At 43.5% G+C, this 17,085-nt stretch overlaps 1 protein-coding gene across 4 annotated transcripts in view; it reads right to left on the bottom strand.

The window, feature by feature from the left end:
• Arfip1 (ADP ribosylation factor interacting protein 1) overlaps window positions 1–17,085 on the bottom strand; it is a 64,022-nt gene that overhangs the window by 2,464 nt on the left and 44,473 nt on the right. For all 4 annotated transcript variants that reach the window (XM_055596505.1, XM_055596502.1, XM_055596504.1 and 1 more), the window contains one exon: window positions 13,432–13,606. In XM_055596505.1, the coding sequence (XP_055452480.1) occupies window positions 13,432–13,606 (175 nt within the window). The remainder of the gene's footprint in view (window positions 1–13,431; window positions 13,607–17,085) is intronic.

Raw genomic sequence — 17,085 nt, forward strand, 5'->3', positions numbered from 1 at the left:
GTGTGTGTGTGTGTGTGTGTGTGTGTGTGTGTGTGTGTGTGTGTGTGTACACCAACTCCTTGGGGTCGAGGGGGCAGAAGATGACTCTGGGCCCCCTGCAGCAGGAGTCATAGGCACTGTAAGCTGCCTGATGTGGATGCTGGGAACTGAACCCCCGTCTTCTGTAAGTGCCCCACAAACTAACCACCAAGCCTCCCCGTGGACTCCCAGGAGCACATTTCAACAAGTAACAATACACCTGTGACTGTTTCTTGAAGAATGCCCAAGCTGTTACAAGGATTTATAAATTAAGTTGTTTCCTTTCCTGAGGCTTTCGGCTTCATTTGTGGAATTCATTCTCATGTACACATCCAGAGCAATACTCAAGCAAACTGAAACTCTGTAATTTTAGTGATGTAAAATTATCTAAAATACGACACCTAGTGCAGAAACAAATGTGATGTGACAACTACATCTATTTCCTGCCTCCATTGCATCTCATCTGCTCTGAGCTCAACTCCTAGCAGGTGTGAGGTCTGGACTTGATTCCCAGCAACCAACCACTTTCTCTGTCTCTCCCTCCCTCTCCCCCCTTCACCTACCTTATGCAAATGAAAGGCAAACATGTAAAGAGCTTGATTACAGAACATATAAATACTTTAGTAAGATGTTAATGATCCTACAGGAAGTGAGCAAAAGACACAATAAATATTTTACCAAAGAATATACAGAGAGGCTAAATAAGCACATGAAAAAACAAATCATACATGTCTAGTTATCAGGAAAACCTACATTAATCTAACATTCTGAGCCCACCACTGGTGAAGATGCACAGTGACTAAACTTCTCTTGCACAGTTTGTGGAAATGGAAAATGGAAAAGTTTGTCAGTTTCTTTACATTTTATACAATTAACCTGTAATCCAACTACTCTACTCCTAGAGGAATGAAAACCTACATGCACACAGACTTACACAGGAATGCTCAGAGTCAGGCTGGCTTAGTTAGAGTCAGGCGTTGATTTGCTTGTGATAGCTTCAAAGTAGAAAGAACTCAAATCTCAACCAACAGTGATTAGGTGAACTGGGGCACTCCCATAACATGGAGTAATGTTCAACAACAGAAAGAAACGATTAAGTGAGTACATGCAACACGGCTGAGTTGCAAGAACCCAGTGTTCTGTGAAAGAAATCAGAAGAAAAGAGTACAGGTTGCTTTACTGCATTTATATAAGATCTACAAAGTACAGTCTCTCTCTGCCTAAGGCTTTCACACTAGTGACCTACTAAGGGCTCACAGTAACTGTCTACTTGCTCTGCTATCAAAAGTACTACAACAGGCCTATGTTTCTGCATTTCTATTTTGGATGATCCCTGAACTGCATAATAAGGGGCTACTCTAATTTGACTGTGCAAGTCCAGTTTCTACAAGGAAGGTCTAACTGGTCACTTTATTGTTGTTTGGGCCACAAGTATTTCCTGACCTGAAAGTTAACTCCTAAAACTCTTCAATGAAAGAGAACAGAAGCGCATGGAATTTAACTCATGGACTGAACCGGCAAACAGCTGTAACAACGGCACCAGGAAAAGGGAACCATATCAGCAGCTTTCTAGCTGAACCACAACTGTCACACAATAAGCTTCTTTCCCCAGTCTTGGAGGTGGCAACAAACTGAACAGAGAGAGACAGCTGAAGAGCTGCAGCTCACAAAGCTCTGACTGGGGCATCCATTGTGCTTAAAAGGATCCCCCACCCAACAGTGAACGTTAACCCATGCAACACCACAGAAAGGCACGCTGTTTAGGACTGAATTCTGGTTGTGTTTTCACAACAGAACAACATGATACCACAGTCACCAAAACAGTCTCCAGCAAGAGGAGGCTGATGTGTAAAAGCGACCTAAAGAAAGCACTTTGGGCTAACCTTGCTGAAGACAACTGATGGTGCAAAGCTTTGAAGTGGCAATGGAAAAACATCACAAAGCAAAAGCCTTCCAAATGTAAATAAAGTGTAAGCTTCCGTCCTCACTTTACAGCACAAGGCACTTTTCCCTCCAGCACAGTTTTAACTTTATTTTATGCCGAAACAGGTGATTCATTTTTCTGTCAAGACTAAGGATTAAAACTTTGACACATGTTTAGTTTGGGTAGCAATGTCTTAAAAACCAGACACAAATTTAAATAAAAACATTACCTCGTTTAACTACCCACAACATCAATATCAAAGTAAATCCTCTACACTTACTGATTTAAAAACAGGATAGGTAGTTTGTCTGTTTATTGCTAGCTTATCTGCATTATTACGCAATCATAGGATGGACCCTGTCCTGCTGTGTCTGACACATTCCACACTGTTCTAGTTATTAAATAAAGAACAGTTGAGCCATGAAGACAGCTCAGTGGCAAGAACACTAGCCACGCAAGCCAGAAGACCTGCACCCCAAACCTTAGCACCGTATTAGAGAAAGGAGAGAAGCCTGCGCATGGCCGCATGGCCGCATGCGCACGTCAGTGCAGTCCTGTGGGGAGCGGGGCAGCAGGGTCACTGGGTGTGCTGGGTCCAGCCTTGCTCCACGTTCTGTGAGAGTGATCTTGTCTTCAGGAGTGAGGTGAGAGCAGACAACAGGACACAAGGCCTTTGCATGCATGTAGGACAGCACCCCACCCCATGCACACAGAGAGAAGCCATTATCAAGGAAAAATAATAAATAAGTAGTATTAGAATAGAAGGTGCAAAACAATGTTCAATAATTAACATTTGTAAAATCTTACTAAAGGTTAAACAACAGAATTCGAAAAAAAAATCCTGAACACTATAGAACCCACATTTTAGATGTTGATTATGACAAGTGGAAAGTCCATGCTGGACCTCATGTGTGATCCAAATGCAGGGCCACTGAAAAAGGCACATGGACTCACTTTCAGACTGCATGTATAAAGGTATATATTTAGGTAAATTCTGCATTTAGAACTGGGTTCCTTCATCATAACAATCAGTACATATATGCAAATATTCCAAAAACAAGAAAATCTGAAATCCAAAATACTCTGGTCCAAGCAGATACTAGGAGATGGTGTCGACATGGGATATTACAGTGTCTGCACCATAATCATACAACAAATTTCAACACTACACAGAAGTATTATTTCACTTAACATTGCATTAAGTAAATTTATTAAATAAATTTTATATTATTTTACTTAACCTGTTTCTTTGGGGCAGGGCACAGAGGACTGAACCCAAAGTCTTAAGGGTTTTGAGGCAAGTGTTCATGCTCCCAGCCCCTTGAAGAATCTTATAAATAAAAGAAAAAGAAAACCTTCTCAGCTCAAAAAGTCAAGAAATGCCTAAGGCCAGACCTCCTGAAGACAGACTGGCCTGTGAGAAATGTCACACTCCTAGGTGGCTGTGTGCTCTTTCACCTGGTGTGTCCTGCCAGCATTCACAAGACAATGAACGGTTCAGAAAACTTCTAAGCCAAAACTTGCAACACTCGTGGCAGATGCACTCACACAGAGCAGCAGAGCTGGGGTGGGGATCCAGCACACGGTTGAGGAAAACACAAGAGTAGCTTTCTCAAGTTTAAGGAGATATTAAACCTGTGGCGGGGGGGGGGGGGGGTGCCCCGCACGTGCGCACGCACACTGGGCGTGGGCCTGGGGCTGTGTACACCAAGCAAGCACTCTGTCTGTCTGTCCCGAAACTACGTCTCTGGACTTAACATTAAGCTTTCTTAGGTCTTTCTGCACATACAAAGCGGAGAAAACAAAAACAAAAACCTTCCTGAACTACTGGTATATTTAGAAAAAAACTTGGTTAAAGGGATATAAAACAACAAAAGCAGAAGCTTAAAAACAAGAGCAAAATGGGTAACTATTACAAGAAAAAAAAAAAGAACAAATTTGACAAGATTTTGAAACTTTTAAAGCTTTTGAGATGAAATACACTAAACCACTGTGTGCTCAACGACACAGAACTTTCATGAAGACCTTCCCAGGAACAAGCCAGATCAGATCTACACAATGCCATCCTACACAGCTGCGAAGTGCCCTAAACATCCCACATAACATTGACTGTTAAAGGCAGAGATGAACCAGGCTTCCCTCAAGAGCAGCCCAGAGAGGAACAGCAGCACCATGCGGTTACCACTGGCAGTCCACAGGTGAGCCCTGCCTGGCAGACAGCCAGGCTGTGAAAGCACAGGCCTCAGGCACGCTAGGCAGCTGTTCAACCTGTGAGCCGAGCCTTCAGCCTTACACACATCTTATGTCAGAGAACTTATTTAACAGTAGGTATCACCCAGTTAAAAATATGGTCACACTGTGAGACACTTCAAAGTTATCACTTGCTGTCCGCGTAAGTGTGGGAAATAGTAGTTACATTAAACAGCCAAATCCTGGAGCAAGAGGCTAGCTAAAGCATATGCAGAAAGGGGACAACCAGTCATCCTGTATGCGGACATCAAGTAGTAACTTTTCCCCCACTTGGCATTTCAAAATCAACATTTTGTGTTTCCCTCGTCTGTCAACTGATCTTTCCAGGAAGATAGCAGAAGAAAAGGAAGATGAGTCGGACCCCCTTGGCTCTCCACTAGGCTCCTGAAACATCACACCATTCGTTCAAGGCCTATCAGAGCACAGAAAAACACTATAAAGAGACACGGGTGGCACGGAGAAGGGAGGGAACACAAGACAAGATGGTCCAGTGAGGACCCAGGAGAAAACCTCAATTTCATGCTCACTGGGATTAGCGTCAGCAAATCAGATGAGCACAAGGCTAAAGCTAAACGTCTCAGGAACGGTGTTGGAGGGCGAGGCACTGCCTCACTGATCTCCAGTACACACAGCACACAGCTCTCTGCGCTGCTTGGCCATCTGCAGGTGCAGCTTCTCCAGCTGTGCCACACGCTCTCAAGAGCTCACCGTTTTGAGGCCAGCCTGGACCACAGGGTTAGAACACACCTCAAACAACAAACAAAACCCTCAGCGCAGAGGTTTTCTCTCCTTAGGAACAACTGCCCGCTGCCTTCTACACTCCAACCTCCCTGGGAGTCCCCCCCCCCCACTGCTCTGCTCAGATGTGCTCACACAGACTCTGTCTCCCGGGGTTGTCTCCCACTGTCACACACATTACTACGGGATACTCTCCCACTGCTCCTTTAAAACCTGGACCCTGACCAGCACTGTAGCCCTGCTTAACTGAAGGCAGGGCTCTGGGGCTGGCAAAGAGCTTTGATTCCAGTCTAGCTGTGGGACTTGAGGCCAGTCACTAACCCTCTCTTGTTGGAACAAGGTCCAAGAATGGAGTTGTATGAGAATTCTGTGTGATTGTGAGAAAACTCCAAGAAACCAAGACAAAAGTCTTGTGAGCTCAGTTCTTTCAGGAACATGGAATTGTTGTTGGATTCTGCTTTCATGCCCCTCCCAGGTATAGCAGACAGGAGTGAGCTTACTTCAAGCTATTCATTACAACTGGCTACTGTTATTTATCCATATGCCTCTGTGGCATACGGACATACGTTTTTGCTGCATGTGGCTCATCCTTCAAGTGCAGCTTCTCTGTCACACGTGGCCCTCCCTTGTAATTAGACACTTTACTCAGTGACTCCTCTTAACCCCCAGAGTAAAAACTGTCAGAAGCTATGAATAAATTGGCTACTGCATGAGACTTTAGTCCGCCTCATTTATCAGCACCATTCTCCCAGATCCCACGGCCGCTAGAGATAAACACTCTGAAACATCAAAACTGTGTGTTACACAGACAGAAATAGAATACACAAAATCCTTGTAACAAGTGTCCTCCATTTACAGGCTAGCCACAGAGCAGTGTCCACTGACTGACTAGACACTTGGCATTTCATAGCCTCATCCATGCTTATTTCTCTAAGGGTAATTAAAACCAGCAGCAGTAAGAACACAACACAGAGTGCTTTAACTGGGCCTGGTGATGTGGGGAGGGGCAGGTGCGGAGCACAACATGAGCTGTAAGTCGTTCACATGAGCACCTGAGCTCTGGAAGTTAATTTTCAAAAGGAGTTGGGGGATGTAGCCGCAGCAGCCTGCTACAAGAGTTTGACAACCATGGGCTTGAGACTGGGTCCACAAAGGTCCAGAGACAGGCTGCAGCAGCCATTTCGCAGAAACGATCAGGAAGCAGTGAACAGAAACCCTCTCCCATCACTACTCCAGTTCTGACCTCCTGTTCAGATTTAGCTCTGTCCCTTCAGGTGCTCCTGAATCCACTGGGAGAAGGTGTGTGTTGGGGGTCCAGCAGGTGTCAAGGGATGTAACTCACTGGAGTTCTCTATCAGGAAGCACAGTTTATTGGGATAGTAGCAAACAGAGTCAAGAGTGATGGACAGTCACGGGAGAGCAGGAAGCCTGTGCCTCCTGGCAGCTGGACTCTAGGCAATATGGAGCTGACTGAAAACATTCACCATTCTACTCATAAAACTGTTTTCTTGAATAGCAATATATTATAACATCATGAAAAACTAACTTTTAAGAAAACTATTAACCTAAAGTCTCATAAATTATGAAATTCTAATCTCATTTACTTTAAAAGAAAAACTGCAAACAGTAATAATCTAAACTTTAAGAAGGAAGGGCTATGCAACGCTCAGCCATAGAGTGCTTGCTTAGGATGTATATAAGGCCTAGGGCTCACTGTTCAGTTCCACAAAAAAAAAAAAAAAAAAAAAAAAAAAAAAAAAAAAAAAAAAAAAAAAAAAAAAAAAAAAAAAATAAAAAAAAAAAAAGAGAGAGAGAGAGAGAGAGAGAGAGAGAAAATCAGGATTTAAGAGGACAGAAAACCAGAATTATTATTATTATTATTTTTTTTTAAGATTAAGACTTTTTTAAAAATCAAGTAATTTTTTTGAGCACCCACAATAAAGGAAAGACAAGTCCGGACAGGCACGCATTCCCAAACAAAAGTGCCAAGTCATGAGAAGAACACAGGAAGCTCACAAGAAGCAAAGTTATATCAAATGATGCTACGTCATGAGATTCTCTGAAACCTTCACCAGTGGTAACCATCCCAAGAGACAATAACCTCGAAGACTTAGTCAAGGATGGTAGTGTCCCATTCAACTTACACACTGACCACTTCAATCAAGCCACCAAACCTGGCAGACCCACTCAGGAGGTGCTGACAGCAGCCACCTACAGAACAGGCGCAGCACAGCACCATGCTGCGAAGTGTTTTTGTAAGCTGCTCCTCCAGCATTTCCAACAGAAGCCTGAAACTCCAGTCCCACCCTGCACAGATGTTGGCTCCTTCTAACCAAGAAAGACCAGGAGACACATATGCCCGTGAAGGCCTAGCATTTGAGGGGCGAAGGCAGGAGGATGAGAAACTCAAAGTCACCCTCAGCTATACTGTGAGTTCAGTGCAGGCTACATGAGACAGTGTCTCAAAAACTCAAACCCCAAATCGTCAAACCAACCAAACAAAAATATGTCCTTAGAAAACCTGCTCAGCCTGGTATTGTCCCAGCCACAACTTGCTCTCTTCCCTACTCATTTTCTGCAAACTGCTCTAAGTGGTGGTTGGTAATAAGACTTGGATAAGTCTAATTTCAAAATCAACCCACAGTTCAGTTGTTTTTGCTAATGGCTTACAGACAATTTTTGTCTGATTTCTGCAGAGACAAGGAGGCAATACCACAACCACAAACGCTTCCCCTCTGCTTGGGTTTAGAAGGAAAAACAGCAATGTGGAAGGCATCTACCCGCTAGCTGGGAACATTTGCCCACTAACAGATGAGAGATCAGTGCAAACGCTCTGTCTTTACGCACGATGGGAGGTAGTTCACGTGCTTCCGTCAGCTCACTCTCCATTCCCAGCATACAACTGATCACCAGATCTTTAAGCAAAGCAGGAAATGACAGGCTCTGGCTGCATTTGGAAAAAGAATCCTATTTTCAGACATACTTTGGAGAAACGGTGAGGCATGTTATTTTAAAGACTTTCTAGTCGTACATATTTTTCTTTCTCCTTAGAAGTAAATTTATTTTATTTGAACACCTATTTGTGCATGCAAACACATACCATAACGCACATGTAACGGTCTAAGGACAAGCTTGCAAGGGAGTTCTCTCCTTCCACCATGTGGGTCTCCAGGACTAAACTTAGGTCATGGGGCTTGGTGTCAAGTATCTACCTGCTGAAACACCAAACACCTCCAGTACCTGCTTTTTAACAGGAGGTGCTCTTCGCTTCTGTGGCTTTTTAGGTGGAATCTCTTCGTGTCACCATACTGTCCATGCTGATCTAAAACTTCCTTAGATCCTTCTGCTTCAGACTCTTGAGCAGCTGAGGTCTCTGCTACACCGGCTTAGGCAGAGCATTTATAGGGATTAAAATTTTAATGTGTCGGGGTGTGGTGATGCACACCTTTAATCCCAACACTTGGGAGGCAGAGGCCGGTGGAGCTCTGAATTCAAGCCTAGTCTGCTATACAGAGTGAGTTCCAGAACAGCCATGGTTATGAAGAGAAATCCTATCTCAACCCTCACTACTGCCACCAAAACCAAACAGACAAAACACCAAAAAAATGTATCCTTTCACTCCTGTTTCCATCCATATTTTCTCCCTTATAGCTGATTTCATCACTATTTCTAGCTTCCCTTTATGTAAACAAATAAAACATGACTGCCCGTTCTTCACCCTCTCCCCTTCTTATATAAGTCAGGGCACCAGGCCGTGCGATGGTGCGCACCTATAATCCATGAATTTGAGGTCAGTCTAACTACACAGGATAGCTGAAGATACCGAAAACAATGCTATTTACACTTAGGTCTTTTCGTGTAAGAGTATGTTCTGGGGTCTTTGTTTCTTATAGCTGTAAAATACTCTACGTTTATTCAGCTAACCCTTTACGGAAGATGCTGCAGCAGGGTGGTCCCCGCTGTCCTCCCATCGACTCCTGGTTTCGTGTCACATGGACCCACCGCCCATCACCTCCTCTAAACACTTGCGCCTACGCTTTTGTCAGCAGCTTCCCTTTGCGGTGGGCTGTAGTTCTTATGGAGAGTCAAAGAAGAAGAAAATAAGTATACATATGTAGCTCACACCTTCCCCGCAGCTGAGAAAACTCTGCAGAAGAAGAGACACAGAATGAAAAGAAGAGGCTGAGAAAGGGCTGAAGTCTATCTAGCTCTATCCTCCAGAACAGAAAACTCCCTCCTGGAGGGGGCTCAGGAGGCTTCCAAGAAAGCGTTACAAGTACTGTAAGACAGTAAAACTTACTAGAGATAGCTGCATATGCAAACACATTGCTTCACCACTGATGACAGCTAAGAAATAGAAGCACCTAGTGCGCGTCAACAGACAGTAAAGAAAGTGTGCTATCTATATACAGTGGAATTTTATTCCGCTGTTAAAAAATCATAATATTCTAGGAAAATGGATGAAAAACCAGAATTCTTAGCTTAAGTAAAACAAGGTAAATTAACAAAGACAGTACTGCATATTCTGTCTTACTGGTGAACGGAAAAAAAAAGAATAAAAAGGAAAAAAACTGAAAATATGGCTGTTTCTAGGTATGGTGGAGGAGAAGTTTATTACAGACATGTGGAAAAGCATAGCCAGAGGCAGGGACCTCTGGCAGAGTCGAGAATGTATCTGACCCCAGTCATGTGAGAGGAGGGGGAGAGAACCAGGTGCAGCAGCTGGGAGGGCCAAAGGTACAAACCCAAATGGTTGGGTTATAGAGGGAAGAGTAGCCCAGTCCCCTCCACTGAAGAGCTCAGGGTTGGGGGTGGGGGTGTTACGCCAGCCAGAAGAAACCTCTAACAGGCAGGGACTGAGAGCTGCAGAAAGAACCTGGCAGCCAGGTCCGCCTTCATATGTTAAATAGGCACCTCAGATTTAAATGTGTGTGCACACATACACATATACATGTATCTGCACACATATTCACGCAGACACTGTGCATATGTGTGCTGGGACTAGGCTGTCTCTAACTATATACTAGACCGTAAGTTCTGAGTTAAGAAATTGCTTTGCCTTTACTGGATGTTTTCAGTATCTGGAATACTGTATTTGGGCAGCATCAGTGAAAAGCAAAGAATAATAGCAGCACAAAATTACAAATTCCATGCTGAAATGTGCCCAGAAAGTAAAGGTACATGAATAAGGGGTGTTCACAGGGTCCAAATGTAGGTAGATTACAACTGGACACTGTTGATAGTTGCTGTGTGCTCAGCATCACATCCTTGCTGTCTATAGTAGTCAGGAATCTTAACTTGATTACTTTCATTCAGAACCAAGCCAGATTCGTTCAGCTCTACTACTTAATCTCCCCCAACCACGTGAGTGATCACACCAAGTGTTCATACCGCAGCTATAGAAACACTTCTACAGCTCATCTCTGGCAGGGATGTGCTAAGACACTAACAAGCTCAAGTTCTTTCTTTTGGCAATAAGAAAAATATTCCAAGAATGTATACTTTTAGAGTGCTTGTCCAAAATGCACAAAATTCCAGGTTCAATCCTCAGTACCACACAAACCTGGGCGTGTGGCACATGCCAAATATCTCAGCACTCCAGAGGTAGGAGTTTATTTGTTTTTAAGAAAGATAAAATGGGGTTGGGGATTTAGCTCAGTGGTAGAGCGCTTGCCTAGCAAGCGCAAGGCCCAGATTCGGTCCTCAGCTCTGGGAAAAAAAAAAAAAGAAAGATAAAATGACTTTTACCTTAAGACAATGTTAATTAGTTATAACCAAGAAGTACAGGTTTGTTTCATTAGTTTATATGACTAAAAACATGGTGGGGGTCAGAGAAAGATAGACTGGACTGGACTTTGAATCTATCTTGAAGTAATATATAAAAGTAACTTTGTTTTTATATTATGTGTTTTTTATTTAATCAGTTATTCTGAGTCTGAGGTTGGATGGATTAGAATGGATTCTAAAAGAGGCCTTAGATCTGTTCCTCTGCCCACTGGGTAAAGGCCCAGCAAGAGTCATGAGGCAGGTTCTCCCCAGTCAACAAGTCTGCTTGTGTCTTCACCTCAGACCTCCAAGTCTCTAGAGACATAAGAAACCTATTTTTGTTTATGATATATATCTATGGTATTTGTTCTAGCAGCCCCCAAAGACTAAGACAATAATGTCACAAAATCCATGAGAACAGGGATAGTCTAAATATATTACAGTAAAAAAGAAAAGACACCAAGACTACGGAGAGAAACCCTGTCTTGAAAAAAAAAAAATAGACACAATGTCATTATTCTCCAGTAATGCCCACAGGTTTACCACGGAAGCCAACTCTGAACATTCCGTGGTCAGCTTCCTTCAATATTCCATCCTTACTTCAGGCTGAACACTGGTTTAAACAGAAGAGCCATCTGCACCCTTATCCCACCTGGTCCCCAGTCCCTACCATGCTGCCACAGAAATGTCCCTTTGCAACAGCTGGGCTCAAGCTCTTTAGCATTCCACTTGGCAAACATCTACTTTATTTTATTAACTAATCTCTGAGACATGGTCTCTCCACAGTGTTGGCAGGATCCTGCTCCATAGATCATGGCCTGGGACTCGCAGGTCTTCCTGATCCTGCTTCTCCAGTGCTGGGATTAAGGCGCATACTTAGCACATCTAGCCTGTCTATTCTTTTCAGGTGGACACCTGACTGGGCACCTAAATGACACTTTCTTTCTGTCACTCCCAATGTGAAAATGATTTCAGTGCTTACAAGATAAAGCTGTTTAATAAGAGCCGCCTGACATTTAAAATTTAGAGATGACGTGGCTGTCTGTGAAGACATCAACATGCATACTGCTACAGAGCACATCTCTTTTATGTGTTCTAGCAGACAGTGACAATGCCAACAAATACTTAAAACTTGACACTATCCATCAAAATACTCAACAGTGGAACTGACTACTCCCTCTGACACTGAAATGGACATAAGCTGTGGACCTCAGCTAATGAATGCTTTAAAGACTGTGCTGCCAGATCATGCTGGGCATTCTGTCTCATAATCTACTTAGGCTTCTTTTTCTGCTACTGTATTATTTCCAGGTAAGGATTTTCATCCACAGTTTCTTTTTTAAATGAGATAACATTTCTAGACTTGGTAGATCCCAAAGAAATATACTATACTGCAGATGTTATGGTAGCTTTGAGTTTCTAAGGAAACAAGAAAATAATAATTAATATAACCCTTTGATGTCATGTGTGAGAATATAAATATTAGTTTTCTGGGAGAAATAAAGGAAAGTAATTGTTACAGTTTAAATCTTTAATGCCTACAAAGGACCAAGCGTTAAAAGACTGGTTGCCAGCATATGGCTCTACTGCGAGGTACTGGAATCTTTAAGTGGGGTCTAAGGCCAGGCATGGGGCATAAACCTGCTAAAAACTCAGGAGCAGAGCAGATTATGAATACAAGGCCAGCCCTTTTCTATATACCAAAACCTGTCTCACAGAGGCAGGCCAATCTCTCTGAATCTGAGGCTAGCCTGGTCTATTTAGCAAGTTCTAGGACAGCCTGGGCTACTGTGAGCCTTTGTCTCAAAACAACAGCAACAACAAAGCAGAGTTAGGAAGAAAAACTAAGCCTACACAAGCAAAGGAAGACAAAGAGAAGCTGTGAAGCCTCGTGAGGAAGCAGGGTCACCCTGGCTGCCATGGGGTAGTTTTGTCTGCCACACACTCCTGTTGGGATACACTACATTACTGAGACTTGTGCAGCCATGCGCCAAGCAATCTTTTCACTTTATAGACAGGTTCTCTGAGGTGTGTGCCACAGTAACTGACTGACTGCACAGCAGAGCTGGAAGCAAGCATGGTGGAAGGTCCGCCATACTTGAGAGGGTGCGAACAGCACAGAGAGAGGAACTATGTCCGTGAGAGACCCACACCCACAGGGCGGCGCGACATTCGGCTGGACACGCTTGCTACTTACAGCTACAATCTATCAGGTGAAACCGAGAAGACAGCCAAACAGGGACAGGCACTTTACGCAAGGGAAGCTCACGGGCTGAGGGCGCGGCTCAGGGGCAGACCACTTACCTACCACACTCAGGGTTTGGAGGCAATCCCTAGCACCCAAGGAGAACGAGCACAAAGCAAACCAGGACCAGCCTCTGTCTCCTAATGCTGGGATTACAGGTATGGGCCACCAAGCCTCGCAAAAACTCCATTATTTAACTATTTAACGTACTCGCTTCCAACATAAATCTGAATGTCAAAGTTGAACATAGGTATCTTTTACCTCACAGGCTGTTAGATATAAGAGTATGAGAGAGCACGGCTGACGAGTCTTACAACAGAAAGTAAGTATGCCTCAGACACCAATACAACTCAAGCTGATTATAAACAAAATTCCTTCATGCAACTGTCACGAAAAAGTTATTAGAAACAAATAATTTCTACAAATTTCTGTTTTAAGGGACTGTTTAAAACTTCATGGAAAGCTGTCAGAAAGCAAAGAATAAATTTACCTTATTTTCTTCAAGAAATTTCAATTTGACAGAAACATCACTGCGCATTTTATCATATTTCTCCTTATGTATTTGGAACAGATGCTGGGACTGCTCAATTTTTGGCAGAGTGTTGGCATCGCGTGGTCCAAGGTTCAACTCTTCCAAATCAGTGCGATATGCATCATATTCAATCCTGAAAAGAGAGTAAATGATGCATACCAGTGAGACAGCCCGGAGACAGGCTGGAAAAGAACACTCAGTCTCATATCACTAATAACACTCACCCCTGGTCTACACTGGATGCTTCTGAAATCATTACTTCCCCGGTAGTAAAGACCTGTTAGTAACATGAGCATGCGAGACTGGCTTTGTCCTTCAGCACTACAGAGTACATGTATGCACATATGGATGAGCACACGCCAACACACGTGTGTGTGCACACACATCCAGATGGGGAGGACCTGCTTAATTTCATGTACTATTTCTCCCCCAAATTTACAATATTAACTATCAAAATTTTCAACTTTTAACAATCACTTAAATTTAAAAAAAAAAAATAGATGTAAACCTCAATAGATTCCAAACCATGTTCAAAGTAGTTATGAATCCTTAGTGTGAACTGGTTAGTGAGGACCAGACAAGGTTGGCGAGACGAGCCAACCTCAGAATGCCTTGCAAAACTAGTAAGATACGTCACAGCGAGGGCTGCCAATGCGTCATGCAGGTACTTTAAAATGTTCTGATAGCTGTATTTAAATAATAAATTTTAGTGTCACTTTTATTTTACCCAGCACACCGAGATACCATTGCTGCAACGTGTAAGAGAGTAGACAATTGCTACTGAGCTACTTATATCTGGGGGCTGGGTACTGGGTCTCACAAAGCAGCTGTGTAGTTTTCAGTACCTTCATATTCCGGCTCAGACTGGCCACATTTCAGTGTTTAATAGTACATGTGACAGAACCATGCCACTGTGACAGTGGCATTTAGGATGTGACGACATCTCCTACAAGTACTTAACCTGCTTCAGTGAGGTGCATTGCCTTACAGCTCCTGAAATAGTTACCCAGCAGCCTCACTCCGTGATCTTACAGCAACTGCACAGCCCCTCCGTCACAGCCCCAGGAAGTACACTACTGCCACAATGAGCCACAACCCCCCAGCTGCCTGAAGTATTCAGTACTCAACTGAAAGGAAGCAAGTGACCTCATTTAGTAGAAACCAGAATCACACAGCGTAGGTGCACAGCAAAAGACAGCAGACATCAACATGGCGACTCACATCTCCCAGTCCAAGAAGGAAGAATAAAGTTTACACCACACTTGAAAAGAGTATGGCAGTCTGTCACATCAAGCTCAGCTTGTTTATTTCTTTGGGGGGCTTTCTGAGACTGTCTCACTATGCAGCTCTGGCTGTCTTGGGACTTACTATGTATACCAGGCTGGCCTTGAACTCACAGAGCTCCGCCTGCCTCTGCCTCCCAAGTGCTGGAATTAAAGGTGTGTGTCACTCTATGCCCAGCCCAAGTCCAGTTTGTTTGTTTGTTTTCTCAAGGCAGGCTTTCTCTGTGTAGCTCTAGCTGTCCTGGAACTTATTCTGAAAACCAGGCTGGCCATGAACTCAGAGATCTCTGTCTCTGCTTCCTGGGTGATAGGATTAAAGGTATGTGGCACCATGCTTGGCACCCAGGCCCAGTTTATTTTTTAACTTGTATTATATTTAACAAACTAGATTGTTCCGGGCCAATGAGGATCGGTCATTCATTCACTAATATGTTGATCCATCCAACAGTTATCCAGCCAGGACTGTCTGTGTTTCAGGTGAGCTGGTGAGTGTATCCTCAAGAAACTTGTTTGTACCCAATCTCAACAAATGGCATAATACAGATTATCATTACAGACAGTGGGGTTGACTATTTAAGGAATCGTTTCTGAGGAGAGCAGAAAACAGGACACAGTTAAAATATGAAGGGTGGTAGAGCTTACTAGGCTGATAAAGCTGGTAGACCGTCCCCAAAGAGAACAGTAAGGGCACAGCACAGATACACGTGAACTAACTCTGTGTAAGAATCCAAAGTTAATGCACAATAATGGAAGAAATTCCCGTCAGGACAGCAGGCAGCCCCTGGTCCCTCATGAACAGTTCACATGTAAGCGAGCAAGAACAAACAGCAGAGGAGCCTGTGATCTGACCTGACTTCCCCTGTTCAGGATAAAAAGCGGACTCTCCAGTGGCAAGGAAGGGAGAGAGACTGGAGCGAACTAAGGAAATGAGCTCACCTCAAGACCATGGGGAATAGGAAATGAGCCTCGAGAGTGGAATAAAGGCAAGGGACACTAAGGTGGACACAAAAAGTCAGTGGGCAAGACAGACTAGGTAACAAGTTAGTTATACTCATAGGTTCAGAAGCCAAGCTACCTTTCCCTTGCCCTTGGGTCTTGGGTCAGCACTGCGCGCATGCGTGTGTGTGTGTGTGTGTGTGTGTGTGTGTGTGTTTCCATTTTTCAGGATGAATGGGAACCACATCACTACAAACCTCATCACCATGTTTTATCTGACACGGGGCAATAAATGAAACCTTCAGAATGCTTAGTGCTAGAGGAGGAAGAACTAAAGCCAGCTACAAACAAGGAGAAGCCAACTTAAAGTGGAAGGGTGTGGCCTCACCCTGCAAACCTCCGAGGCATTTTACACAGTAGTGACTGACTGAAACATGCAGTTACAATATTGACCTGCATTCCTGAGCTCTCACATTCATCTTGTAGGTGGCGCCAAAGGAAACCATCCCAGCAACACTTCTCTGAGAGCAATCACTACCACCCAAGGGCACTCAGTCTTCTAGACCCAACTTTCACGAGAAGTGTCGGCATCTGAAAAGTCACGACTTGCTGCCTTGCTGCTGTGGAGGAATGCTGAACGGGCTGTTATAAGGCCAGGAAGGAAGTGTACACAGGCACTTCAGGGGTTAACAGACCACCCAGCATTTGCCGTAATTACCACTTCTAATGCTGACCAAATGAGTAACCCTTGCCCTAAAAGTCAGTAAATTCTGGTTTTAACAAAGAAATAAACTGCTCCTTAAAACTTTGAAGTTTGGACTCTTCTTTAGATTTGTCCCCTAGATGCCAATGTCCCGGTGTTACTACTGACCAAGCCCTCAGAGAAATGATAAACAGAAATCAAGCCCCAAGCTAAACCTAAAGAATTCGCTAGTGTAATTTGAATAAAAAAGGACAATTATAGGATGAAATAATTGTTGGTTTCTCAAGCACACAAATGAGGTGGTCTGAAGGTTTCCTTTAAGTAACTATCCAAAGGTTCCAAATTAGCCAATATACTGTCTATACTAAGATCTGATACCACATTATCCTTTCAGGTTCTCATTGTAATATGTAAAACCTTTTTCATTATGAGACTTGAAATTTTTGTGCTTAAAATTTACAGTATTATTGTTGTGTTAAGCTAGGCAAGACATAATCACTCAACTACACTCTCAGCCAAATTTTAGATTAAAAGATAGGAAGCCAAATGGGCATTTGAAACTACAGGTAAGCAAGCCATTCACCCTCTGCAGACTTACTTTACAACTCTTTAAATCAAACCTAAGTGTTCTCTGTACTGAGCTGTACATGGAGGCACCTACCTATAGCCCCAGCACTCAGGAGACAGACT

This window comes from Psammomys obesus, unplaced genomic scaffold (genome assembly GCF_907164565.1).
Source record: "Psammomys obesus unplaced genomic scaffold, mPsaObe1.curated_primary_1811, whole genome shotgun sequence".
Taxonomy (NCBI): Eukaryota; Metazoa; Chordata; class Mammalia; order Rodentia; family Muridae; genus Psammomys; species Psammomys obesus.